Source organism: Frieseomelitta varia, unplaced genomic scaffold, assembly GCF_011392965.1.
Source record: "Frieseomelitta varia isolate USP_RPSP 00005682 unplaced genomic scaffold, Fvar_1.2 scaffold_912, whole genome shotgun sequence".
Taxonomy (NCBI): Eukaryota; Metazoa; Arthropoda; class Insecta; order Hymenoptera; family Apidae; genus Frieseomelitta; species Frieseomelitta varia.
This window is the reverse complement of record NW_025110715.1, coordinates 354674-380850: the sequence shown is the minus strand read 5'-3', so window position 1 is coordinate 380850 and position 26177 is coordinate 354674. Positions and strand designations below refer to the sequence as shown.

Genomic DNA, 26177 nt, shown 5'->3' with positions numbered 1-26177 from the left:
TTTATATATATACATATACTTTATAAGTTTTCAACAATATTTTAATAAAATTAATTATCTGCTACTAAATTAATTTTTTAGAATCGTTGAGTTTTCCTGAATTTATTATTTTTAATCAGTGCTTGTTTGCGAATGTATCTCCAATATTGTTTTGTATTTGGATCTAAATCTTCTAATTTCAATGGCTCAGTTCTGATGTTCCATAGCCATTCAGGATATTCAGAGTCTGGCTTTAACTTTACATCTTCTCCTTCTTTATAAATGTTTGATCCACATACATAATTCAATAATTTATTGACGTCTTCTTCAACTGGTAGTATTATTCTTTCTTGAGCTTTTATTACCTTTTTTTTCTCAACTGAAAGATAAAATAATGTACGTAATAAGAATTAATGTATTATTCTTTATTAAAATCAATTTCACAAGAAGAAACTATTCTGTAAATTAAAAAATAAAACATGTGCGACATAACCTGTATTTCAAACATAGAAGTACGTATTTCAATTTATATAAGATGATTTTATTAAAATACAATTTTTACCTGCATAGTTTTTTACTTGCAGCGTATATTGTACTGCAATAATATTTTCTGCAAATCTAGGTAATCGTAAAATTGATAAAAGGGACATTGCACTGACAAATATAAACAAATTCTAGAGTGCTAAATTTCTCAGCCTTGCTTTTCTATAACCTGTACATATTGTTTATTGTTAATGGTAATTAAAAATGTAATGCATTTTTATATTTTTTACACAAAAACTAAATCAGCCTTAAACTTAATCAGAACTATAAATTTAAAAAGTTGAAATTAAAAAATTTCACTAATTATTTCATATTGTAAATAGCTTAATAAATTTAAATGAATTTGATTGTTAATATAAAATCTTTCATATTTACAGTCTAAATTATAAATATTTAGATATAGAATATTTTAATTTAATATTAAACTGCAATTAATGAAATTATTCTTTGCTACAGTTGTATCATAACGCGGAACATTCAAATGTTGACAACGGTAGTAAATCAAATGCGCAATGACAAACAATAAATGTTACACTTATGTTAGACTTACTTTTTATCACAATTTAATAAAAAAAGCTTAATGTCAGACTATAGATTATGATCATATCAGTATTCTATTAAATGATTAAAGTTAATTTTATAAAGCTGTGGGACAATTTCTTTGTGTTTCGGTTATGTAATGCCAGTAAGCAGCGATAGAGTAACGCGGGTAGGTTCGATTTTATAATAAAATGTTAAAGAATGTTGCATACTTTATATTATGTTATATGTATAAGTGAAAAATATAATACAAATAAAAGTATACATATATTTCGCAAAGAAGAATTTAAATTTCATAATATTCTTACTTTTATATTAACTTTCTTATTTTTATATATAACTTTCTTATATTATTATATCTTTATATTATTATATCTTTTGTAGTATCATGAAATAATTAAAATAATATTATTTAATATTTTAGCCAAAAACAGTAGGTTTTGCTATAAAAGGAATTATAGGAGAACCATTAGATATTCATACAGGAAATCAACAAAATAATAATTTCTTGACAATTGCTCCTGCTTTACCCATTTTACCTGGAGCTCCTGTACCATCAAAGTTATTTAAACGCCGTTATAATTTATTCAGGTATTGAGTTTTTAGTTAAAAATTATTCATAATTTATTAAAAATATTTAAAGCTTTTGGTACAATTTATAGTCCAACAGAGTCTCTATTTAACGTAGAAAATGACAAAGTCGATGGCTCTAATACAGTTACTTTACAATGGACAAGTGAAGGAAAAACTGTTGTGGCAACAAGAACAGCTGCAGAAAAAGAGAAAAGTCCTGACAGAATATGTCTGGATAGACGAGGTCTTACTTCCTTTCCAAATATAATTGGAGAGCCACGTCTACGTTTATTGTCACTTCAACGTAATCTTCTTACAAAGATTGAAAATTGTAATTTCTCTCAGTTAACAAAATTGGTATTTCTTGATCTATATGGTAATCAAATTGAAAAAGTATGCAATTTTGAAATATTAGAGAATTTAAGAGTACTATTAATTGGAAAGAATAGAATTAAAAAGATTGAAGGATTAAAGCAACTTTCTAAATTGGAAGTTTTAGATTTACATGGCAATCAAATTGTACAGATTTCAGATTTGAATAATCTTGTATCCTTAAAAGTGTTAAATTTAGCTGGAAATAACATTAAAGCTATAGGTTATCATGATTTCCAAGGTTTAACATCATTAAAAGAATTAAATCTTAAGCGCAATAAAATCAAAAAATTATTAGGTTTTAATGAAACCCCACAATTACAAAAATTGTATTTAAGCAATAATGATATTTCTAAGTAAGTATTTTACAAATATATATTTTATAAAAATTTGATGCATAATTTAGTTATTGTAATGTACTTGATAACATTATTTGTTTGATGTTAAAATTTTAGAATTGAAGATATAGGAAGTCTTACTAAAGCATTACACCTTAGAGAAATAACAATTGATGGAAATCCTGTAACATTGAACAGAGATTATGTTTCTTTCCTTGTATCATATTTACCAAATTTACAATTTCTATCAAGTATGCCAATTACTGAACAAGTCCGAAGAGCTGCTATAGCATGGAGAACAACAAAAGAACAAAGTAATTCCACTTTTTTAAATCTTAGTACACAAGTTTGTATGAATGCTCGACGAGAAGAAATTATATCAAATGCCAAAATAAATTGGGAACTTCTCAGATGTCATTCTAAATCCTCTATGAATAATGATAATAGTAAAAACAATATTAAAAACAGTAATACTAATGCAATGCAAATTCAGAAATCAAGTAAATTCAGTATGTTAAAACCTAAAAGTTTAGAAAATGTAAAGTCAAAGGGTTTTGGAAGTTTGACATCTATAAATGAAAATATAGAAGCAACAAAAATAAATATTAAAAAAAGAAGTAATTCTATTGATAATTTATTTCGATTAAAAGATACAATTAAGGCATACCCATTAGAATTTAAATTGCCACCAATTTTAGATTCTATTGTAGATAGTTTAATAAACAATAAATTTGATGAAAAAATAAAGAAAAACTTAACAAAGGCAAAAATTAAAGGCGACACTGAGAGTACATCAAGTAGTGATTCAGAAATTCTGGAAAGTCCTGAAAATTTGCAAAGTTGTTTAAATTCTCATTTATTAAACTCTAATAACTATGCTTCGCCGTGCCATATTAGTAAAATTATTACTAATGAAACATTTGATTCCATAAATACTTTTAATTCAACCCAACTTGAAATTGTTGATGAGCAAAATGATAAGTCTTATGAAATATTCAACTCTTGTAAGCTACCAATAAATGATAAACAAGATTTAACAAAAATATCTCAAAATATAAAGTCTCAGAATCAACATGGCCTAACTGATTGCCAATCGAAATCAAGCATTGATTCTTCTGGATATTGTTCTTTAGTTTCTAAAACAAATAGCATTGATAGTTGTAAGTCAGTATTGAGTGATTTCAGTACATCATCTACCAGTAAAAATACATTGCAAAAATATAAAAATATAGAAAAAGACAAAAACAAGATAAAAAGTGCACAAGGGAAAAAAATAGTGTGTTATAAGAGTAATAAAGCAGCAATTGTTAGAGCTAAATATAAAGCTACAACGCCACAAAATCCAGTGCCATCACAAAATCCACCAAAAGAAAGGGAACAAGGTACGAAATAATAACAATATTTATGTTATGTTATTATTCATATCTATATTATCTATATTATATCTATATATCTTATATCTATAGGAGGAGATTATTTGATAGAAATAGTCGGCCGTTGCTTAAATATTTATGGTCAAGGTGCATTACGTTTTATCGACCGACTATGGGACTCTTCAAAAGCTCAAGACGTTAATATAGTTAAATTTAATTATGTACAGTTTAATGATGTGGCCAAAGTGTTATGTAAAATAAAAAATAGATTTCCAAACTTAGAGCATTTTATGTTTAAAGAAACTAATATTAGCTATCTTGGACAACTCAATGCATTAGCTGAAGTGCAAGGATTAACAAGTATTCATATAGAAACTGGAAATCCAATTATATCAAAGGATTGGAAAGTTTATGCCATATTTCGTTTAGCTCACTGGGGTTTAAAAATTATTAATGGAAATGAAGTAATTATTTCTTAATTTTTTCTGTAATTTTATACAACAATATAAAAAAATCAAGAATTACTAATTCATATTTATAGAATTAATAATTTTTTCTTACAGATCACAAATGAAGAAATTGATTTAGCAAATGAAGAATATGCTGGTCTTGTTGATATTGTGATGTGTTCACTGCCCGAGTCTTTATTACAACCTTTACTACAAAGACTTCATTTAGAGAAAGTGCAAAAACAAACTGGAGAAATTACTGCCAAACAATTTTTACTTAACAGTGATCCAGCTCTTAGAAGTGTTGTTGCTAAGGAAGCATTGCAATGGAGAAAAGGAAATATAACACAAGTAATAAGTTGTTTAATAAATACTTCTTGAATACTAATAAAAAGATTTTAATTCAATTCAACTTAATTGTAGGAAGACCTTATTTGGAGACACAGAGGAAAAATACATTTACTAAATTTAATCAATCTTACTGTAGATGCAATACAAAAGTTACACTTACTCGAAAGTATATGGCCAAGTATTTTATATGAAATAATTCACACTACCTTGTTTGATTTTTCTGAAATGGATGCATATATGAAACGTTGTAGCAAAACACTCGAAACTGACAAATAATAAGTATGTTATTGCATCATTTATTGTATATAGAATATGAAAGAGAATTGATAAAATTAATTTATACATTTTCCGTAAAATTAATTTTGTTAAACAAGCTTACAAGATTACTTAAATTTATGTGAATTTAGAAAATATATTCTTATGTATTCACATAGATCTATAATCTTAGAGCACATCATATTTATTCATTTGTTATTACATCTGATATGTTTAAAATATTTGCGATAATAAATAAAAATGAAACAATATTCAACTTTTATATAATAAATCCGATTTTATGCAAGTTTATTATAATGTTAATATACAATAATGTATCTCAAATACATACAACAAATTAAAAATCTGTTAATTAGAAAAATGTCTACTTGAAATTGTATATTTGTATATATTCTACTTTAGATATATACTTTATGGATTGCATTTCATAAGAAAATAACTTGAATTTTTGAAAACTTTTCATATACATCCCAATTATTACTTATAAGTTAATAAGATTTAACAATTCATAAAAATAATTCCTATTTACAATGAAATGCAATTTCGTATAAAATAATCATTCATCACTTTGTTCCAATGATAGATTCTACACTAAAAGAGATCGTCGATTTCTTCTCCAAACAAGATCCATTCTTAGCCGCAGAAATATCGTTTTGATTATTTGCAGTAGACTTAAAATTATTAAAATTTTTCTTCATTTTACGAGGTTCCGCAACCTGTTCGAACCACGGAATTGTGGAATACATACTTGGGAAAGGCTGTATTTTTTTCGAACCGTCAGATTCTTGTTTATATTCTTGATTTTGTGATAAACCATTCAATGGAGCATCCGTGGTAACTGTAATAAAAGTATGCTATCAACGTATAAAAATATGATACAAAATGTTAGTATCATTACAAATAATAATAATAAGGAAAAGGATAACAATTCAAAAGTGAAATAATTTTAAATTAAATTCAAAACACTTTCTTTCCATTGATTTACTGTACAAGTACTAACATGCTGCAGGTAAACCGTGAATCGTCTTCAATCCATAGAATCCCTGGGTCACACTAATGCTGGTTTGCGTAAAGTGTAATTGATGACGCTGAATATTTTTCCCTCTTCGACAAATTGGTGGTTGATCTGTTTTTAGTAAGTATGACGAACCAGCTGTATCAATTGGTGTGTGACAAACAGTCGAGACGTTTTCGCCGAAGAAATTTCCTTGAGCCTGCTGTTGTCTTCTGAGTGCAACTTGAGCTGCCATCACCCGTTGTCTCTCGACCACCAGCAAACAGCAAGGACAACGACAATCCTTCCACGCACACGATCTTTTGTGACCCTTCAATCCGGAAATCACACCGTGGTTCCTACATCTAGCACACTTTGGACTTCTCAAACGTTGCTCGATTCCGGAGTTAATTTGACTCGAATTACCACTTTCAGTCTTCATTTTAAATTCCTGCAATATTCCGTATAAAGAGTATTTCTTCTTCAAAATTTCCACGAGTAACGATTGTTTCTATCGTGTGAAATTTATTTTTGAAACATTATAAAAATTGTCGTCGGTTCGTACGTTGCACAGAATATGTTAATACAGCATTTCATATTTGTAAGTTACAGGTTTTAATAATCACTACATTGATAAATTGCTGATTCTTCAACACAATCGAACAAATGTAGAGAAAATTCAAAAGTATTTCATGAACTTAAACTCGTTCGTCGACTATCATGCGAAACATCAATCAAATTGTTCCTCCGTTTCCAGCTTCCTGTAAGCTACTACCCGATGAAACAGTCAGTTTACACTGTTATATGAGTCATATACATAGAGGAATCTTTTCCCTCTGTCGAAGGAGGTGTCTTCGCATCTCCTCCTACCAATTCAAAATGTATTTTTAGAGAAGAAACATGTTGGGATTGGCTCGAAACACGATGAAACTCCGCCACTTTTGTGGACCATGAGCCAATCGAGGCCAGCTTGACTCTCGTTCTTCTTATTACTGTCAACTTGTATCACCTCGAGAAAAAGACAAAAATCTTCGTTAAACTCGTACAACCTCTTTGATTACAGCCACCGTGACGAATCTTCCGTGAGCAATCAGGCACAGAGAGTGATTTTGTGAAAAACTACTGAGATTTATCGAGCATGACTCCTCGCGAGTAATAGAAGTATGCTCGCTTCTATCCATAAAAACAATTTGAATGAGATGCCTCGATTCATCATCGCTCAGATTAAATTAACGAAATTATTCCTGGATTGTTTCTTCTTTATGTTCCAAGTATATTGGATTTGAAAATTAAAATATAATGATTGATAAGTATTCCATCTCAGTATTGTAATTTGTTAATATTAACCTGTAGAAAAGAAGAAATGGGCACATAGAGTTCTATTTGGTTTCCCTTTGAAATCTAAATCTGACGCTTTCTTTCTGCTCTCTCGCCAGAGTATAGATATACGTAGATTTTTATCCAAAAACAAGAGGAGAACATAACATTCGGATTTCTTCACTCTGCCGGAGGCTAAAGAACACTCATACGTTAAGAAAACATACTCGAAACTAATATTAACTGTGCGTTGGCAACATCCGAGAGGATCGTATTAACGAGCTCTTAAAGCAAGATCACAGAAAGAATGCCATGTGGCCGCAGCTGGCGGTGTGTACCGTTACCGTTGTTAGTCGAACGTGATTCTCTCTCTTCTATTTTTGCAGTGTGGAATAGGACGAAAAGGGGCAGGAAGATTGCACTATCCTTCGCTTTCCGATACTTGAACGATATTATATTTTTAGTTGTAACCGAAAGCGATCTTGTCTTCTTGGATATCCGACGACGTTTCCACAGGCGAACTTTAGTAGCCATTTTCCACGTATAACACTGAAATATCGTACTCGAGTAATTTTAAGCGAAACGCTTACACGCATGTAAGTCGAATATCAATGAAGAGAATATTGTTTCAAGAGAGCAAGAAACTCCTTTATTGAAGAAACATCTCTTTTCCTCGTAGACGATGAAAGGGACGATCGATCAGACAAGTTTAAATTTACATCGACGCCGGTAAGCACGCGTGAAACGCACCAAGGAATTTGCCCTAATGAGCGTGGAACGAAGGGGTGTCACTTTAGACGTTCCTCCCTTTTTCCCATCGGACATGGACAGCTTCGCTTGAGGGTGTTGTCACTGCGGCAAATATGTTGACAGGTCATTCAACATCTTTCCAACGTTTGCCCGTGGCAGATCCTCGGTGAAGATGCGTGACCGAAGAGATGTTGCACCTCAGAATATCCATAGCTAAGATTGGCTCTTTTCGAGACACTCTCACTTTCCCTCTCTGTGAAAACAACTGTATCCTGAATTAAGAATCTTAACAAGAGAATTATCAGCGATGAAAAAGTAAAAACAGAGAAAGTATATAAATGGAACGTTTTTTTTTTTTTTTTTTTTTGTCTTAATTCAGAATTGAAAATAATCCTAAGCGTTACTTTAGAATCATATATAAAAAAAAAAGAGAAACTGATTAAACTCGAGTATTTAAAGTAGGCAACGTCCGATAATTTTGACATTTGCAAATCGACACACTTTGCATTTGTTCGCGTTCTGGGGGCTGCACGCGCAACACGGTTACTCGAAATCTTGGTATACGAAAATTAATAAATCCATCAATTTGACAGTTGCAAAAGCTCGTCGCGATTGAAATTCTTGCGCGTGTCTCTCAAATGCGCGCGCGCCGGAAGTGGCACGAAACGTGTGGGCCTCGAAGTTACAAACATGTTATGCAATTCAAAATTAAAACGATAGATCAAACGAAGAAAACATCGCGACAATAAGCGGCTAACCTTCCTAAAAAGTTCAAAATACACAGTGAAATTTACGTAAGCGATGATGCCGCGATATTTGTAATGCAATCGTTCACGAGAAGGAAATATATAATTCTTCGATTACACGTATCATTTCATTCATGCCAGGTGAGATATAAATTAATCTCGCACAGTCGAAAAGTATTGTAATCCTTTAACGATTTAATTCGTCACTGAAACGCTAGAAAATCTTTAAAATTTTATCACAAGTTTACTCATCTTGTGCTCTAGAGAGGCTTCTTCCCAGTTAAGGGATTAAAAATATTCCAACGAAAATAATTTTGAAGTATAACACTCAAATGTACAATTCTTACAAGATATATCATGCAGTAATGGAACAGTTGTAGTTTATCATTAATACTATATTTTTCTGACATAGTTCTAACGCTGTTGAACAACCAGTGATCCAACTCAATTGCGATGCCCCACTGTACAGACAATTTCGTTTGGTACTTAAGCAAGTTTATCGCGGGCTTCACGGGAATGCTCTTCTTTTACGTAGTTTTCCTGAAAGAGAGGTAACTTTCAATAACAAGAGCGACTCGAAAGAGCAAACGTAGCGACCGTAAAAATACTTGTGTTGCAGAGAACAGACTTGCCTATGCAAAGCAAGAATGAGAGAATTCTTACGGCGCAGAGGGGAAAAGTGAGTCACGTTGGTCATACGTGCGAGATTTTTCCTCCCGAGATTTTTTCCTATTGCCTTTTCAAAAAATTGTTTACTCTATACGTATCTATTAATTATAATTAAGACTAATTATAACATCTAAAAGAATATCACGCATCGTATGACCAGCAATATCATGTGCATAGCATAATCATAAGTTCTAATACTTAGTACTAACACCTGCCCCTTAGACAACCAGGCAGATGTGGATGCAAAAAAGGGTAAGCATAAAATTAGCAATAGCATTCGTTAAAAAATTAAAGTATCAAAAATTCAATATGAATTTTGTTGTTTTTTAAAATAGAGTTCGGACCAAAGTCTATGATTGCGGCTGTAGAAAACGTTTGGACATGTAAGACACTCGATTTCATTGCAAGACACTCGATTTTCCTTTATATAATTTATCTAAAAGAGAAAATTACATTTGACGTTTAGGGTGTACGAAGATTCGGGAATGGTTCCACGAAAACGATCCATCGATCGCATCGGAGACTGCATTTGCGTTGGGAAAGAGCCTTCCTAAAAATGACAATGGTAATTTCGACTTCCCCAGCAAATCGCTGTAAGTCTTACCATCGTGAATGATTTTCGCGGTTCAACAAATCAGTAATCTCGTGGTTGCTTCGATTGCAGACGTAACATCGGTAAATTGTACGTGCTGTGTGACAATGTTCAACCAGAAAACCAAGGTAATCTAAAGTGTATTATTTGAGTGAAATGTAATCGTATTAACGACAAGAATTTCCTTCGTGAATTAGCTTGCAGAATCGGCTACGAGCATACGAAAGAAACGATTGGGTAGACGCTGTCTTTTTCGCCATTGCAGTGGCCTCGTATGCCCGCGAAAATTTATGAAAAGAAGAAGAAACAGGCAACATTGTCTTCACCTACGTGTTTCTCAAGAAGCAATTTCTGATTATTGGAAAATGTGTGAAAATAAATCGATACGCGATGAAAATGACATCGACAATGTAAAAATGTACCAAGAAAATGCAGACACAAAAGAAAAGATTATAAAAGAGATACATGAACATAAAGGAGAAATTCTGAAGAAGAATGATAAATATACGGCGGAAAAAATTCCTTTGAAACGAAATACCAATGAAGTAGGTGTAAAATTAGAGTCGGCACATAAATCTCCATGCGTTTGTGCTAATAACCCCTGCAATAATTGCGACATCTCTTCATTGTCTTTACAAATTGTTAAAACTAAATATGAAGAGAATGAAAATAGTAAAAAATTCAATAATTTCATAAACATCGGTGACACAGACACAAGAATTTCACCGAAGTATTTCAACGAAAATACTTCTAATGCTTTGGAAAAGAAGAAAGGTTTGTGCAAAACTAGTATAAGCAACTTCGGTAAAACTATTAATGCAGATGACCATGTGAATTCAATTTTGTATCACGATATACAGAAAAAATATGCTTCTACTGTTAAAAAAAAATCGTCAAAAAATTATTTGGAGATTGAAAAATCTATCGAATTAAAGCTGACTCCTAAATCAGAAATGGGGACTAGAGGGAAACTTAATTCGTATCAAGAGTCAGACGTTGATAGACTCGAGAATAATTTTCTGGGTAACATGCGGATGCATTCTTTGAAACAAAAACAAAAACATAATTTGAAACGTCCCGTAAATAAATCGATTACAAGATTGCAAAACAAATTTCGTAATATCGATAACTCAGGCAAGCAGAAAAACATTTATCCTGTTTCTTCATATAAAAATACAATGTATCAAAGAAAGCTGCTAGAACTCCCTTGTCAGAATTGTTATTACGATACAAAGTTAGTTACTTTAGTTACTTAGTCAATTTATTGTAATATAATAAAATTTTATCTTAATATTATGAAATACATTTTTTACTTTCCAGAGGACGTAATTATGATTGCCAATGGAAGAGCAATAAAAAACAATCATTACCGCATTTGCATCCCTATCCTTCGACTCAACCACGACATGATATATCTAGGAATTTACAGTCACAAAAGAGTAACTATCAATGTGAATGTTTGAAAACGAAGAAGAAATTCGATTCGATAATTAATCGTAAATTTTTATTGTCTCGTGATATCGATTCGTTGAAGTCCAAGCAACATGCCGAGAAACCGACTTTGGACTTCATTTTCAAAAACAGAAGGTCTAATAGATCAAGGAATTCGACGAATTCGTTATATAGTTCGTCGATTACCTCTACTACCACAGGTGAAAAACCTATTCGTGACAATTTAAGTACGTATCAACATTCAACCTATAAATCATCACGTTATACGATGCCTTCAAATGATCAATATAAAAGTAATAAGAACAGCACGGAAATAGATTCTACTTGTCTGTTATCTTCGTCATCGAGTTTATCATCATCCAGACGATGTTACTCTTGGACGTTATTGCCGCAATACCCTATTTACCATAAACGAGAACCGATTTCTTCTTCTTCGTGTACAAACATTCACAGGTGGAAACGAAGATACCCGGTAAATGAAAAAAGAACGAGCACCTATCTTTCTTCCACTTCCTGTTCGTTGTCATCTTTATCAACATTCAGAGACTACTATTTAGATGAAACAGAGAAGGAAACAAGACAGATTCAGAAATCATGGGGGAAACCAAAATTTCGCCCACAGAAGAAAAAGATAATATATACGGATGAACGTCACGTTAGATGGAATGTTAAGAATACGTATTAGAACTAAGAAAGTGAATAGTTACAGGAACAAAAAAAGAAATCTGAATTATTGAAGTAAGAAATATATATTAATCGTAGGAAAATACGTAAAAAAAAAAAAAAAAAATCAATTACAATTTACTTCTCAGAGAGAAGTAACTTACTTATTATTTAAAGAGAAAATCCATACAGGCATTTGAGACATAAACTACTTTTTTTTTTTACCAGAACCATCGATAAACGCATAATTCAAGTGTGAACTTGGTTAAATCATAAATTTATCCTGTAACGATGAAACGTAAGCAACAACAGTAACGAGTATACATAATTGGCAGGTACCGAGTTAGCACTGAAACTCCGTGAATAAATTGGACGTGGTGCAAAGGAGTGACGCGTCCCGTTGGACGCTTGGAAAATCTGAAACTCGATTAATATGCGTCGTATCCGAAGGTGAAGAGTCTATAAGTAGATCTTCTACGAACACGAATGTCAGTCATATTCATATATTATGTTCTGACCTGGTAGACGAAACCTTCCTTTACGCTAACGAGATATCCACAATGGTTAACATTATACGTGCATCAAGCGATGTCACGTTATACATCTTTGCCAAAAATCTCAATTGCAATTTAGTTGTTATGAAAAAGAGACTGAAGGATCCTTTTACTTTGTTGTGCGTAATCGTAGACTTTTTAATGAAGAATTCTTCTTTTCATTTTGTTATTCATAAATAACATCTCTATTGCGCATCTGCTATTTGATAAAAAAAATGTATTTTCATAACATTGCTACTAACATCTACTAGTGTAATATAAATTGAAGTTCTTTTAAAAATTAGTGACACGAATTGAATGATTGTTTAGATTAAAGGGAATTTCCAGAATCTGATGATTCTTGTCATCGTATTGATGTGTCTGCGCGTATAAAGTCTCTTTTTCCAAAGTTCTCTCGTCTTAATCTCGAGAATCTCTCTGAATGGCAGGCTTTGTAAAGGAAACGTCGCAGCTGCGTCCCTTTCGCCTCATATTTTGCACGCATTCCAATGAAATAAAACGAGAACAGTAAGGGTGCCGACTTCAACCAAGAAGAAATATTTCGAAACGGGATGTTAAATGAGCGAACTGTCCAACTGTCACTCCACCTAGTACCCAGTTTCTTTAGCACTTAACGAAAATATGAGCCAGAATGAATCTATATATTTTCGGTATTCATGTTACAAATATACGCGTAACACTTGTACATTAAATTTTCATTGTTAAACAGAATCGATTCTAAAATTATGTTTGCATTTTTATTTGTCACTTTAATTTTGATAAAATGTGCATGTATGTATACATTTATTTACAAATGAATTGTTAATTATCATTTACATAGATATAGATATTTAAAAATCACTTGATCTATTATTCTTTATTGAATCAGATACTCAGAATAAGAAATAATTGCACTGTGTTTGAAGCATTCCCCGATCCATTTGCTTTTAATAATTTGCAACGATTTATTGCCAATTAAGTTTTGCAAATCAGGATTCACGGAATTATTGTTGATAAAAACATTCGTTACAGAATCATCGATAGTTTCTCTAATGGTTCCCGCCATAAAACGAAATTCAATTTTTGACAAATCTGATGGATCATTGAAGTATCCCACAATACCTCGAAATAAGGAATAGGGAGATATTTCACTATTAAATAATTCTTGATCTGCTTTTTTCATTTCTGCATAATCAAATTTAATATTTCGCCCCTAAAATATAATTTGATATGAAATTAAAATTTTCTATAGAAATTTGATGTAGTAAAATAAATGAATGAAAACAATACCATATCTTCGATTTTGTTAAACGAACGTAATAAACTTTCTTCATTAGCATCTATAGTATAGTGATCGTAATAATCGTCGTAATATTGTGCTAATCGTCGTTTCGTTGATTCGCGACTACTTATTAAATCCCATGGTAAAAAGTCTTGCAATGACGACCAATTTTCTTCTTTGGTAACTCTTTTGAACCAATCCAATGTTACTATATCATACTTTTTACTTTGTATATTATAATTTGCTTTTGCCTAAAGAATTTTATTCAACACACTGAATTATAAAATGAAGATACAAAGTTAATAATAAGTAGAATATTTACCGTTTTAGCATTACCAACAATAATACAGTAATTTTCCTTTAAAGGATTTTGTACAACTTTTGCCTTGTGTTGCAAAAGAATGTTTTCAATCTGTTCTTTAGATAACTCATCATTGCCATTTATCACACAAATTTCTTTATCTTCAAAAAGTCGAGTAAGATGAACCGGCGTATTGTCAAAAATGTTTGGTTTCACTAGTATTTCTTTATACTTTGTTGAACATTGTTTTACAGACTCTTGTTGTTTTGCTGTTTTACATATTTTAGTTTTAGGTATTTCTTCTATATCTTCATAATCTGTTTCTCGTTTCGTCAATTTCTGAACTGGTCCCGTATCCTTAACAATAACATTTTAGTATTTATGTTATTTATGTTGCAATGATATAATATATAACAAAACATTCAATCATATACCTTGATTAATGATAATAAATCGTTAATTGTACAAGCATCATACCACGGTTTATCAGTTCTAACACTTGTAACTCTAGGAAACCGTAAACTGTATCCAATTGGATAATCATTACTTCGTATCATTTCTGTTGCTTTTATAGTCAAAATAATGGAATTTTCAGGGCGAATCCATAAATCTGGCGGCTCAGTCTATATTACGAATAGTATTAAAATATTAGAACATAAATATTTATTTTTGCAACTCACCCTAGGAGGAATCACATTTTCAGGTCGATCTTTTTGCCACTTATCTTTAAACATCTCGTCAAATTCTTTCAATTTATCCATGGATAAACCACTGCTGACTGAGACTACAGATGAAAATTTTTTGGTATTCTCATCAGGAGTTTTTGATGAAGAAACTACTCCCATTAAGAAACTTTTTATTAAACCCATAAATTTTCCATCACCATAATAACCACCAAGAATAATTAAATCTACATCTTGTACCAAATTATCGGAATACTGAAATATTATTATTTATAGTAACACAAGAAAAAGTATAACAATGTAAGCAATCATTTTACAACATATTACTTCAGCTTTTATTTTATAGCAACCAGTTCCATCTCTTATATTTGGTTTATATTTACTATTACACTCCTTTACTACAACACCTTCTTCTTTATTTTTAATACTTTCATTGAATATCTTACATAATTCCTCACTTAAAAACAAAAAATTATATATAAATTATATATAAATAAATATATAAATATTAGTTAATAACATAAGTATATAAATACTTCATTAATTATCTATTAAAACTAATTACCTTTTAGAAATTTTAGTAGATTTACATAATAGAAGACAACCTTCTTTTTCCGTAAATGTATCTTTTAAAATTTCAAATCTTTTCTCGTAAGGTTCATTAATAAGTAAATTATCATTATACATAATAATATCAAATGCAACAAAACACTGCTGATAATGACTATTGTTTGAGAGTCTTTTAACATCATAGCTCATTGCTTTTGAACCTAACGATTTCTTTTCTTTATGCCAACCCATTAATTCACCATCTAAAATTACTGATTTTACTTGTGGATTTAATAACTGACCAAATACACTGCTCATAAAACCTGAAATACATTCTTTTGATAGCATCATAGATACTTTTCAAAAAATATAAAACTAGTTTAATTTATATATAATATATTCTAATCAAATTATGAGGTATAAACCTGAAGAACTAGTTTCCCCAAAACCAGACTTATTTGTAAAATCATATCCTTGTCTTGTAAAATATTTATATTTTCCATCTTTCATATGCATTTGAAATCGTTCACCATCATATTTGCATTGCACATTATATTCTTTGTTGCCATTAAAAAGCTTTTCTATATCCTCAATCTGGCATCGTTCTAATAACATAGGTTTAAAGTGAGAAAAAACTTGAATATCATGATGATATCTCATTTGAGGATCATATAATGTATCACAAACATGTTGCAAATTAGATGATACATTGAACAGTGAGTTTGCATCACGATGAAAAACTAAAAGAGCATATTATTGTCAAATTATATTGTTTTTAAGTAGATATTTTTATATTTTTACGAAATAATATACAAATAATAAACCTTGCAATATCTTTTTCGTGCCAATACCAAGTTTCAAATTTTTTAAAATAATTCGTGTTATCCATTTAAATTCTAACGCATTAATTTTTCCAAACAAAACTTTAAATGTTTCATTCTTTGACAGACTAGTTTTGTTTTTTGACGATAAATCATCGAGAAATAAATTGATTCGTTCTATTGTAAAATTAGAACTTTCACGTGGAAAACGATTCTGCAAAATCCAATAAGCTTTTTCTGCAAAATCACGTCCTGCAATATTTTTTGCAGTGGGAATTCTAAAATATTTCAAAAGACTTACGATTATAGTACAGTACTAATATCAGAAAAAGAATAATCTTACTTGTACTGTTTCAGTTTATTTGCATCCTTACTGTCTTTTCCCAAACAAAATACACGAATATAAAGATCAGCAAGAGATTTTTCTTTTAAATTATAGGCATCACGTTCTCGTTCAAGATCCGGTAAAATTAATCTTAATATAGGATAAAGTGAAACATTCTATAAAAGAAATTTAATGAAATATTAATAATTTTAATATATTTAATACTTAGAGATCTAAAGTATATATAATCATGAACAATTTTAATTAAAAAATTCAAAATTATACCATAGTTGCAAATTCCGTTTTTAATTTGTGACTCATAAGACGACATTTTTGAATAAACCGCTTCAAAATATCAGCTTTTCTAGAAAGATGTGCTTCTGAGATTTTCTCCAATACATCACATAAATTTTTAAATTCAATTTCGCTAGCTAATGTTCTACTCATTTTACTTCTGTAAAAAAGAAGAATAAAAACCATTAATCACTTGAACTATAAAACTAGTATAATTTAAAATTCATTAATATAATTTAAAGTTCATTTATAAAAATTTATAAAAAATATTATTTATATCTTTATTTACAGCTAATTTACTTACAACAATATTTATAATTAAGTCTTTATTGTACAAATTACATATAACTAATATTATTTACAGCTGATTTACTTACAACAATATTTATAATTAAGTCTTTATTGTACAAATTACATACAACTAATATTATAAACTAAATTGTAATATAATTTTCAAGGTACATTCTTGCTAATAAATAATTTTCCGATTGCAGATAAATGAGATGTAAATTAAAGGCAGCTTCTTTTCTTAAATCTAATAGATATGAATTCTTTTTAATCAAACCTCCAGGATCTTTATTAAGTACTAGTTTATAAAAATGTACGGCTGCTGGTAATAAACCAATTTGATGAAAAGCACGGCCCATATTATAACATGCCTCTTGTTCACCATCTTCGTTTCGGAGTTGAGAATATTTCTTTAGAAACGCAATAGCTGAAATAAAATATAACAAATATTCAGGTTTTTATTCCCTGGGAAAAAATTTTGAATAAAATCAAATCTTTGATTAACGAATATAATTACGATTTTTAGATTGTAATTACCTTGAATTACTAGTTGATTTTTTTTAGCAGACAATTTCTGGCATGCCATTTGTAATAAAGTTACACCAATAAGTAACGCTAATAAGGCACTAGGTACTACTTTGAAAAGTGAAATATAATCATTAAGAGCATATTTATATGTTCCCGAAATAAGACAATTATTTGCATGCATTATATTTAAATATGAAAACACATCTTCCCTTCCAAGAAGACGCATTATGAACCTATTGTGTCTGCAATCTTCTGCTTTTTGTACAATAATATTTAATAGATTCCACGAATTTGGTTTCTGACAAACACGTATTAATTGCCGTACAATATTAAATCCGTGATAAGAATCATTATTGTAGATACACGAAAGTAAACATAAAAACATGATATGGGAATTTCTTTTTTCAAATCTTTTTGATGTTAAAGCACTAAAACAGATTCTTTGTAGGAACCCATACTTCTTTAATGTACAGGCTAGTTTACACATTTGCAAAAGTAAGAGAAATTCTTTCTTCTCATTTAATTCTGTATTATTCAAAAACGATGGTGCATTTTCTTCTTCAAGTTTTTCGCCGCGGGATAATCGATGAAGTTGCAATGTTTCCAAACGTTGTCGTACTACGTATGCTCTAGTTAATGCATTTAATTCAACTTTATTTCTTATATTTGCACAATGTCTAGAGAAGAGTAACAGGCCAGATTGAAAATATTCATCGTATCTCTTTACTTTGAAAAGGAGTAACGTCCTCTGATATATTACTTGCGGATCTAAAGTGTCTGATTCTGGATCTTGATAAAGAACTTCTATTGCTTTATTGTATTGCCCTTTCAACTGATACAGCTTAGCTAATGCTGTTCTTGCACCTAAATGTTGAGGTGATAATTGTTTAACGACTTCATACGATTTTATTGCTTTTTGTAGATCTTTACAACCGACCCAGCATTCTGCGTGTCGTAGCCATACTGCAGCTAAGCTATAATTATTACTATTGACTAAAGGTTCTAATAACATTAAAGCTTGTTTAAATTCTTTCTTTCCCATTAAAGCTTCTGCTATATCCAAAAAAAGATCACCAGAAATTTCTGGATTTTCATTAAAGTAAAATTTCGGCAAAAGATTCTCAGCTAATTTCATCTGATTCAATTCAATAAGTGTTATAAGAAATTTTGCCTTCAAATCAACAACTACATCATCTGGTATTCCACAAGAGTCTATTTCACATATATTCTGATCTTTTGATTCTTCTTTCTTCTCATTTCCAGATTTTTTTGTTATTAAATCAGATTCTTGTGTATCATCAGTTTTATATTTTACCCAAATACTGGTATATGTGGTTAAAATATTTAAACATCTTTTAAATTTTTTCAATGCTATTAATATCTCAGTCATAATATTGACTTCTTCTAAGGTAATGAAACCAGGACATTTTGAAAAAATATTTTCCATTGCCTCTAGTGCTTGTTCACTATTGTTCTCTTCCATATATCGTTTGGCTAACATTTTAGCATATTTAATTATGTTTTGGCCATCTTCGGGATCCAATTGATGAACTAACTTTAAAAATCCTTTTAAATACGCTCTTTTATCTCCATTACGGTCTAAAAGTCGTGCTCGTGTTTCATATAAAGTTATATCTTTTGGATTTGCCTGAATTGCTTTGTTAAAACATGTTATAGCTTGTTTTATGTTTCCACTTTCCAAGGACATATTAGCCAATCTCACCCACTGATCTGCATCCTTTGGACTAAGATGTGCCGCTATCAAAGCAAACTGTAGTGACTTTTCTGGTTGATCAATTTCATATATCATTGCTAATGTATGAAATGGTTCTGGAGCACTTGGCACTTGTCTGTAGGAAAATTGAAGAATTTATGTTGCTTCATTTATTATTAATTAGAAGTGATATGTCATCATTTGAGAAAAATACACCTGCCTAATTATTTCCATACATATCTGTGCAGCTAATTCTGTATCTCCTCTAGCATATCTTAAATTTGCTTCACCCATAAGACCTTGCAGAGCAGGAGGAAGTGTTCTCTTTTTCCGTTTATAACGTACTTGTCCTCCACTTTGTGACTTTAATGTTTTGGACTGAACTGTTTTATTTGTTTCTGCTTCTTCATTTTCTAAATCATTTCTAAAAGTAAAACAGTTCATTTATCAGAAAACAGAGTTCATTTTATGAAAAAATAAAAGTCCATATTAAGCTGCTACCTAGAAATGTCAAATTCTGCAATTTCTAAATCCCCATCTTCATCCATTCTAGAAGAATACTCAGAGAATGTTAACTCTCCATTTAAAAACTGCTTTGTCAATTGGTCTTGTTCATCTACAGTTATTAATATATCATGATCTTCTGCTTCTGGGTTAATATCCACAGCAGAATTGCTTTGGTTGGAATAAACATCTGATATAACATTTTCTGATACATCTTTTATTTCCAAAGCTTTTGCTTCAATAAATTCTGTCATATCGACATTCATGTTGCTTAATGCATTTTCATCTAGTTCTTCTATAATCACAGGTACTATTGCACTTTTGTCACTGAACGACATGTTTTTGGCTACTTTTAATCTGTGTTATTATATGCACTAAACAGTATTATTAAATGATTCACTTTTCAATCACGCCACAGACAACACTAAAATAAATGAAAAACTAAACTAACGTAGCTGTATATTTACATAAAATATGTTAATTTTATATAAATATAAAATATGTACATTATGTATCTATAATGTATGTATAATTATACATGTATTATAAATAAAATATACAATACACATATTCTAGTGTCACGTCATTAAAACACTATTTAAATAATATTATCAGTAATCTATTCGTGTATAATCTATATCAGTAATCTATTCTATACTAATACGTATTAGTATTCATGTACTTATATCATATAATATACTTATAATTAATTTGTAAAGAGTAAATATATATTATAGGTTAAGTTACCGCATAAGCTGTTTACCTTTTATTCAAGTTTGCGCGAAGCGATAAATATTACATTCCTTGCACAGATGTAACTTTATAAATATACATTTATCTCGAATAACAATTAATACACTTTTATTTTTATATCCATGCAAGATAACAATTTATTTTTACAATATTGACATCATCACTCTATAGTGTGAAGTATTCTGTAAACAATACGACAGTAAACTTGTTATGATTTGTTTGTTCGTTGTTCATTAATACGATTTATATATAATAAAGTACATAAGATGTAACACAGAGAAGTAAGGAACGTGAAAACATTAAACGAAAATGCATGCTGTGAAAACTTTGATTTTTCATTTGGAGTGGATTTTTATTTTAAGAACGTTGAGGTTATGACATCAAAACAAGATTTTAACAATAAAAAAGACGTCTTTATGTCACTTTTCGATTTCTTAAATATTAAATAAGAAATTGCTATATTACCTTGTTATTGTTTGAAACATTTACAAAAAAAAAGTATGGACAAGGAAAATACAATTTAATAAATTATGTCTTTCTACTACGTGTAAGTTTTACAAAGTATAATATGCATGAATTCCAGTTAAAAGCATATAAACAGAAATAATTATAAGTTATTTTAGTCTTTGATATAATGTACAAATATAAATAAAAATATAGTATAAAGTATATAGTATAGTATAGTATAGTATAGTATAGTATAAATAAATATAATAAATATAATATAAATTACAAAAATATTTTCTTCTGTTATCCTTTACAATATTATTTTAAAATTATTTATTTTAAATTATATTGTGTTATAATACAAATAAATTATTCTGCGTTTTTGGATATTCATTTATTTAACAATTATTTTAATTATATTAATTTTCTTGCTTATTTTTCAGCTGATATTAATAGTATGAAGCCACATACATGTTGGCTATATGTCTCTTTGTTATTACTACTTAATATTGTGATTGAATCATCCCATAATCAAGTAAACTCATTAGAAAACAATAATTCTATAAACTCTGAACTCAATAATATACCTAAATTATCAAGTCATGACAATGGCCTTGCACAAGTAAAGGTCCATTTTGTTAGCAGAATTGTTGAAAATGAGTACATTGTTGCATTTAAAGGCTATTATAAACCACATACACGTGAGAATTACATAAAAGCTGCATTAAATTCATCTGGTATCCATAAGTGGAAAATTTTATTTCGTGACAACTTAGCTAGCAACTATCCAAGTGACTTTGATGTTGTCCTATTGGAAGAAACAGACAAATATAATGGTCTTGATGCTTTAACTGATCATCCTCTCATTAGAAGAGTAACTCCTCAGAGGCTTGTACAAAGAAGTTTAAAGTTTGTCAACGCATCAGAAGATGCAGATTTTCTAGAATATAAAAATTTCAAAAGAAAAATCAATAATTATGTAAGTTACTAAACATTTTATTTTGTTAAGGTTAACAATGTAGTGATTTTATTTATCATGGCTGAAATTGAATTTTAGAACAATCAGTTTTGGCAGTCAACTAATCGTCATACATCACGTAGATTATTAAGAGCTATACCAAGACAAATTACAAGTATACTCCAAGCTGATGCTCTATGGGGTATGGGTGTTACTGGAAATGGAGTCAAGGTAGTTTCATTTGAGATATACATATGTTTAGAAGATTGAAATGAAATAAATAAATAAATAAATAAATAAATATTAAATTAAAATAAGATAAATATGTATATTGAAGTAATATTGTATATATAATAATTAATGGCAGGTAGCAATATTCGATACAGGACTAGCAGCTAGTCATCCACATTTTAAAAAAATTAAAGAACGTTCAAATTGGACAAATGAAAAGACGCTAGAAGATGGTCTAGGTCATGGCACATTTGTAGCTGGAGTTATTGCATCATCTTGTATAGATTGTCTTGGTTTTGCACCAGATGCTGAACTTCATATATTTCGTGTTTTTACTAATACCCAGGTACGTTTATTATTATATTTAGTACATCTATTTTTTACTTAATTTGAAACATCAAAAAATTTCTTGTTTTTTATAGGTATCATATACATCATGGTTTCTGGATGCATTCAACTATGCTATTCTTACAAAAGTTACAGTATTGAATCTTAGTATTGGAGGACCAGACTTTATGGACCATCCATTTGTTGATAAAGTGTGGGAATTAACAGCAAACGGTGTAATTATGGTTTCTGCAATTGGTAATGATGGACCTTTATATGGGTAAGGAATTAAATATTTTCTTCATATTTAATTTTCTTAATTTTATAATACATCAATAAATCTAATTTCGTACTCAATATAGTACCTTAAATAATCCTGCGGATCAAATGGATGTCATTGGGGTAGGTGGAATTAATTGGGAGGATCAAATAGCAAGATTTTCATCACGTGGTATGACAACATGGGAGTTACCATCAGGATATGGAAGAGTAAAACCTGATTTAGTCACATATGGCTCAGGTGTGCGAGGTTCTGCATTGCAAACAGGTTGTAGAACTTTATCTGGAACTTCAGTTGCTAGTCCTGTTGTTGCTGGAGCTGTGGCTCTTTTAGCCAGTGGATTTGTAAAAGCAGATGGATCTCAATCTGTTAAACAAAAAGTAATTATATTTATTTCTTGATTATATATAAATAAAAAATTTTATAACAAAATTATTATTTCAGATAACTCCAGCAAGTATGAAACAAGCATTACTTATTTCTGCACGTCGTTTATCAGGAGTTGGAATGTTTGAACAAGGTGCTGGAAAGTTAGATCTTTTACGAGCATTTCATTTCCTACGATCATATACACCGATCGCTACATTAAGCCCGAGGTAATTACTCGGGGTACAATTTATTACCTTAATTAATTATGATTTGTAATATAATGTGATATATCATTAGCTATATAGACTTGACTGAATGTCAGTATATGTGGCCATACTGTACACAAGCTGTATATCATACTGGTATGCCTACAATTGTAAATATAACTATAATAAATGGCTTGGGAGTATCTGGTCATGTAACAGATCTTGTATGGCATCCGTATACCGGTAATGGTAACGGTGAGCGGATTGATGTATCAGTAACTTATAGTGATGTTCTTTGGCCATGGTCTGGATGGTTAGCAGTTGCTATAACAGTTCCATCATCAGCTCGTAGTTGGCAAGGCATAGCACAAGGTTTAAATTATTTTATTTAATTTCATTTCTAATATATTAGATAGTCTATAAAATTATTATATTAAAATTTAATTTTATATACAGGTCATATATCTATTACAATTGAATCACCACCGAGTAATGGAGAAGAAAAAGTAAGACAATCTAAGATAGAATTGCCTTTGAAAGCAAAAGTTATTCCTACGCCTCCTCGTCAGTGAGTATAAAAAAACTATAAGAAAAGAAGAATTAGTAGTATACAATTCTATGATGTAATTGAATCGAATGATTTTTGTTTAATAGTAAACGTATTTTATGGGATCAATTTCACAATTTGCGTTATCCCCCGGGATACTTCCCACGAGACGATTTACGTGTGAAAAATGATCCACTTGATTGGAATGGCGATCATATTCATACTAATTTCAAAGATATGTATCAGCATTTACGTAATGCTGGTTACTATTTAGAAGTACTTGGTGCTCCATTCACTTGTTTTAATGCCAAAAATTATGGTACCTTACTCATTGTTGATAGTGAAGAAGAATTCTTTCCTGAAGAGGTAATATTATGTGACATTCAATAACATTTTCTCGTAATCTAATTAACTTCAAATTTACAATAAATTATATTTCAGATAACTAAATTAAGGAAAGATGTAGAAGAAGAAGGTCTCTCTGTAGTCATATTTGCAGATTGGTACAACGTTACTGTTATGAGGAAAGTAAAATTTTATGATGAGAATACTCGGCAATGGTGGATACCAGATACAGGAGGTGCAAATGTACCAGCTTTGAATGATTTATTATATTCTAATTGGGGGATTGCATTTGGTGATCAAGTACGCAATGGTCAATTTATTCTTGGTCAACATCCACCTGTAACTTTTGCTTCTGGTACTACAATTACTCGGTATGTAATATAATAAATTTATATAAATATATAAATAAAAGTTTAAATTATTTTATATCGGTATGAAATTAAAATTTTTATATTTATCAAGATTTCCAAAAGATGGAGTTATTCTTTATGCAGAATTACATGATCAAGGGCAAGAACTTTTGCTTGAATCGGAATCAAGATCTACGATGGCTGTGCCAATTCTTGGACTTTTCCAAACCAATGGTCATGTAAATAGGGAAATGTATAATGACAATTACAATAAAAACGAGATAATGGAGAAAGAAAATATAGAAAAAAATAATATGAAAGATCAATCAAATGTTATATCAGGCAGAGTTGTAGTATATGGTGATTCAAATTGCATTGATGACAGTCATTTACAGAAACGTATGTTGAATAAAATTTTTAATTTAATAATTATATTATTTTTTATTCTTTAACTTAAAGAACAATGAAAGAAAAGAACAATGTATTTTTAGCTTGTTTCTGGATGCTCGATGCTATATTGGAATATACAACAACGGGACATATCGCAGCTGTTTTTACAGACGAAAGTCAAACTAAGACGAAACTTCTTGAGAAATCTAGTATTTTAGACAGTAATGAATTACCACAACGTATGGAAGGAAGTTACTTAAAGCGTCATAGTAAAGTGTTACTGCCTGAAAATACTAATGCTGGTCATATTAGACCACTTTCATCTTGTCCTACTATTACTCCTGCTATTCCAAAACCTTTAAATGAATCTGTTCCCATGTAAGTTAATAATATATTTTATTAATTTCATTCGATAAACAAATATATTACATTATAATTTTGATTCTATTTCAGAAATCTCTATAAACCTCAAAAACTATTATCTGTTGGAGACACAATAGTTGCTATAAATCCAGTTTTACAAGATTCAAGTCCATTGTGGCTCAGAAGACGTGTTGGAGGTGCAAATATTCCTACAGTACATAACGCAGAGCGAAATAATATTGATGAATTAAAACAAAATGATCAAGATAATAGTATAATACTTACAAGTAAGTGGAGTTACATGGCAGGAATAATAATTGTAGGAAGTATTTTTTTCTACTTATTAAATCGATGGAATTGCTTAATAACAAAAAGGCATTCTCGAAGAAAACGAACAGTCGGTAGATTACGCAGAGTTATTCAAACAATTTCTCTACGCAGAGTGCCTCAAATGTGACAAACCTTCAACTAATGCGAGATAATATTCAATTATCTGTGGTAAACGCTTAAGATATAACAAACTATATTATGTGCCTTTAAATATATAGTACTCGATATAAATTTAAAAGTTATATAAATTATTTTGATAAATTTTATCTGTTGTTGATTAATTTTGAATAGCGTAAATTTCTGTTGGTATACGAACATAAGATAGAGGATTCCTTTATTATTTCTTTCATATAAATGATATAAATAAAAAATAAAAATGAAGTAAAACATAAATACACATAAATACAAATAAAAACGTATGTATATTAAGCTATATTAGTAAAATGCATGGAACAAAGTATATATAAATTTGCACGGTAAAT

At 30.0% G+C, this 26177-nt stretch overlaps 7 protein-coding genes across 13 annotated transcripts; 3 read left to right on the top strand and 4 right to left on the bottom strand.

Moving 5' to 3' along the window:
- Positions 1-41: 41 nt before the first annotated feature.
- LOC122537498 (39S ribosomal protein L54, mitochondrial) lies at positions 42-785 on the bottom strand. The gene is made up of 2 exons (XM_043670699.1): positions 542-785; positions 42-358 (listed from the first exon to the last, which is right to left on the bottom strand). Exons 1-2 carry the CDS (start codon positions 627-629, stop codon positions 78-80), a joined length of 369 nt encoding a protein of 122 aa, XP_043526634.1. The 5' UTR covers positions 630-785; the 3' UTR covers positions 42-77.
- Positions 357-6069, top strand: LOC122537494 (leucine-rich repeat-containing protein 49). 5 transcript variants are annotated; one of them, XM_043670690.1, is made up of 8 exons: positions 357-491; positions 1487-1653; positions 1725-2363; positions 2463-3727; positions 3812-4182; positions 4282-4518; positions 4591-4797; positions 5931-6069. In XM_043670690.1, exons 1-7 carry the CDS (start codon positions 459-461, stop codon positions 4792-4794), a joined length of 2916 nt encoding a protein of 971 aa, XP_043526625.1. In that variant the 5' UTR covers positions 357-458; the 3' UTR covers positions 4795-4797; positions 5931-6069. The 5 variants fall into 5 exon arrangements, with proteins under 5 accessions (XP_043526625.1, XP_043526624.1, XP_043526628.1 ...); XM_043670691.1 differs by lacking the exons at positions 357-491; positions 5931-6069 and adding exons at positions 633-716; positions 979-1231 and having other exon boundaries at positions 4591-5035; XM_043670689.1 differs by lacking the exon at positions 5931-6069 and having other exon boundaries at positions 4591-5035.
- On the bottom strand, positions 5192-6230 carry LOC122537496. The gene is made up of 2 exons (XM_043670696.1): positions 5795-6230; positions 5192-5632 (listed from the first exon to the last, which is right to left on the bottom strand). The coding sequence occupies exons 1-2, from the start codon at positions 6228-6230 to the stop codon at positions 5358-5360; spliced, it is 711 nt and encodes a 236-aa protein (XP_043526631.1). The 3' UTR covers positions 5192-5357.
- A 2050-nt stretch (positions 6231-8280) lies between these two features.
- Positions 8281-12087, top strand: LOC122537557. Of its 3 annotated transcripts, XM_043670805.1 has the most exons (9): positions 8281-8742; positions 9014-9152; positions 9221-9280; positions 9473-9522; positions 9606-9653; positions 9737-9835; positions 9935-9990; positions 10060-11096; positions 11183-12087. In XM_043670805.1, exons 2-9 carry the CDS (start codon positions 9055-9057, stop codon positions 11997-11999), a joined length of 2265 nt encoding a protein of 754 aa, XP_043526740.1. In that variant the 5' UTR covers positions 8281-8742; positions 9014-9054; the 3' UTR covers positions 12000-12087. The 3 variants fall into 3 exon arrangements, with proteins under 3 accessions (XP_043526740.1, XP_043526741.1, XP_043526742.1); XM_043670806.1 differs by lacking the exon at positions 8281-8742 and having other exon boundaries at positions 8956-9152; XM_043670807.1 differs by lacking the exons at positions 8281-8742; positions 9014-9152; positions 9221-9280; positions 9473-9522 and having other exon boundaries at positions 9614-9653; positions 9737-9863.
- Positions 12088-12202: 115 nt separating this feature from the next.
- Positions 12203-17418, bottom strand: LOC122537552 (DNA ligase 4). The gene is made up of 12 exons (XM_043670796.1): positions 17331-17418; positions 16757-16925; positions 16490-16647; positions 16150-16424; positions 15751-16065; positions 15342-15648; positions 15104-15233; positions 14774-15031; positions 14528-14716; positions 14115-14450; positions 13801-14043; positions 12203-13723 (listed from the first exon to the last, which is right to left on the bottom strand). The coding sequence occupies exons 2-12, from the start codon at positions 16916-16918 to the stop codon at positions 13388-13390; spliced, it is 2709 nt and encodes a 902-aa protein (XP_043526731.1). The 5' UTR covers positions 16919-16925; positions 17331-17418; the 3' UTR covers positions 12203-13387.
- LOC122537553 (general transcription factor 3C polypeptide 3) lies at positions 17185-20724 on the bottom strand. Its single transcript, XM_043670797.1, has 5 exons — positions 20563-20724; positions 19797-20223; positions 19516-19719; positions 17591-19431; positions 17185-17480 (listed from the first exon to the last, which is right to left on the bottom strand). Exons 2-5 carry the CDS (start codon positions 20135-20137, stop codon positions 17200-17202), a joined length of 2667 nt encoding a protein of 888 aa, XP_043526732.1. The 5' UTR covers positions 20138-20223; positions 20563-20724; the 3' UTR covers positions 17185-17199.
- Positions 20725-20903: 179 nt separating this feature from the next.
- On the top strand, positions 20904-25943 carry LOC122537551 (membrane-bound transcription factor site-1 protease). The gene is made up of 14 exons (XM_043670795.1): positions 20904-21099; positions 21443-21978; positions 22057-22188; positions 22325-22534; positions 22611-22795; positions 22878-23175; positions 23240-23391; positions 23462-23742; positions 23827-23938; positions 24025-24283; positions 24359-24633; positions 24725-25011; positions 25104-25380; positions 25456-25943. Exons 2-14 carry the CDS (start codon positions 21457-21459, stop codon positions 25820-25822), a joined length of 3357 nt encoding a protein of 1118 aa, XP_043526730.1. The 5' UTR covers positions 20904-21099; positions 21443-21456; the 3' UTR covers positions 25823-25943.
- Positions 25944-26177: the final 234 nt, after the last annotated feature.

Bases quoted from the DNA above. Each gene is read 5' to 3' on its own strand.
- LOC122537498 (XM_043670699.1), bottom strand. From the start codon at position 629: ATGTCCCTTTTATCAATTTTACGATTACCTAGATTTGCAGAAAATATT. The intron at 359-541 runs GTAAAAATTGTA...TTTATCTTTCAG, and splicing joins GCAAGTAAAAAACTATGCAG to TTGAGAAAAAAAAGGTAATA.
- LOC122537552 (XM_043670796.1), bottom strand. From the start codon at position 16,918: ATGAGTAGAACATTAGCTAGCGAAATTGAATTTAAAAATTTATGTGAT. The intron at 16,425-16,489 runs GTAAGATTATTC...GAAATATTTTAG, and splicing joins AATAAACTGAAACAGTACAA to AATTCCCACTGCAAAAAATA. The intron at 15,032-15,103 runs GTAATATGTTGT...ATAATATTTCAG, and splicing joins GCTATAAAATAAAAGCTGAA to TATTCCGATAATTTGGTACA.
- LOC122537496 (XM_043670696.1), bottom strand. From the start codon at position 6,230: ATGAAGACTGAAAGTGGTAATTCGAGTCAAATTAACTCCGGAATCGAG. The intron at 5,633-5,794 runs GTTAGTACTTGT...CTTTTATTACAG, and splicing joins TCACGGTTTACCTGCAGCAT to TTACCACGGATGCTCCATTG.
- LOC122537553 (XM_043670797.1), bottom strand. From the start codon at position 20,137: ATGTCGTTCAGTGACAAAAGTGCAATAGTACCTGTGATTATAGAAGAA. The intron at 19,432-19,515 runs GCAGGTGTATTT...ATTTTCCTACAG, and splicing joins ATATGTATGGAAATAATTAG to ACAAGTGCCAAGTGCTCCAG. The intron at 17,481-17,590 runs GTAATTACAATC...ATTTTATTTCAG, and splicing joins AAATCAACTAGTAATTCAAG to CTATTGCGTTTCTAAAGAAA.
- LOC122537551 (XM_043670795.1), top strand. From the start codon at position 21,457: ATGAAGCCACATACATGTTGGCTATATGTCTCTTTGTTATTACTACTT. The intron at 22,189-22,324 runs GTAGTTTCATTT...AATTAATGGCAG, and splicing joins TTACTGGAAATGGAGTCAAG to GTAGCAATATTCGATACAGG. The intron at 24,284-24,358 runs GTAATATTATGT...ATTATATTTCAG, and splicing joins AAGAATTCTTTCCTGAAGAG to ATAACTAAATTAAGGAAAGA.
- LOC122537557 (XM_043670805.1), top strand. From the start codon at position 9,055: ATGCCCCACTGTACAGACAATTTCGTTTGGTACTTAAGCAAGTTTATC. The intron at 9,153-9,220 runs GTAACTTTCAAT...CTTGTGTTGCAG, and splicing joins GTAGTTTTCCTGAAAGAGAG to AGAACAGACTTGCCTATGCA. The intron at 9,523-9,605 runs GTAAGCATAAAA...TTTTTAAAATAG, and splicing joins AGATGTGGATGCAAAAAAGG to AGTTCGGACCAAAGTCTATG.
- LOC122537494 (XM_043670690.1), top strand. From the start codon at position 459: ATGTGCGACATAACCTGTATTTCAAACATAGAA. The intron at 2,364-2,462 runs GTAAGTATTTTA...TTAAAATTTTAG, and splicing joins AGCAATAATGATATTTCTAA to AATTGAAGATATAGGAAGTC. The intron at 4,183-4,281 runs GTAATTATTTCT...TTTTTCTTACAG, and splicing joins AAATTATTAATGGAAATGAA to ATCACAAATGAAGAAATTGA.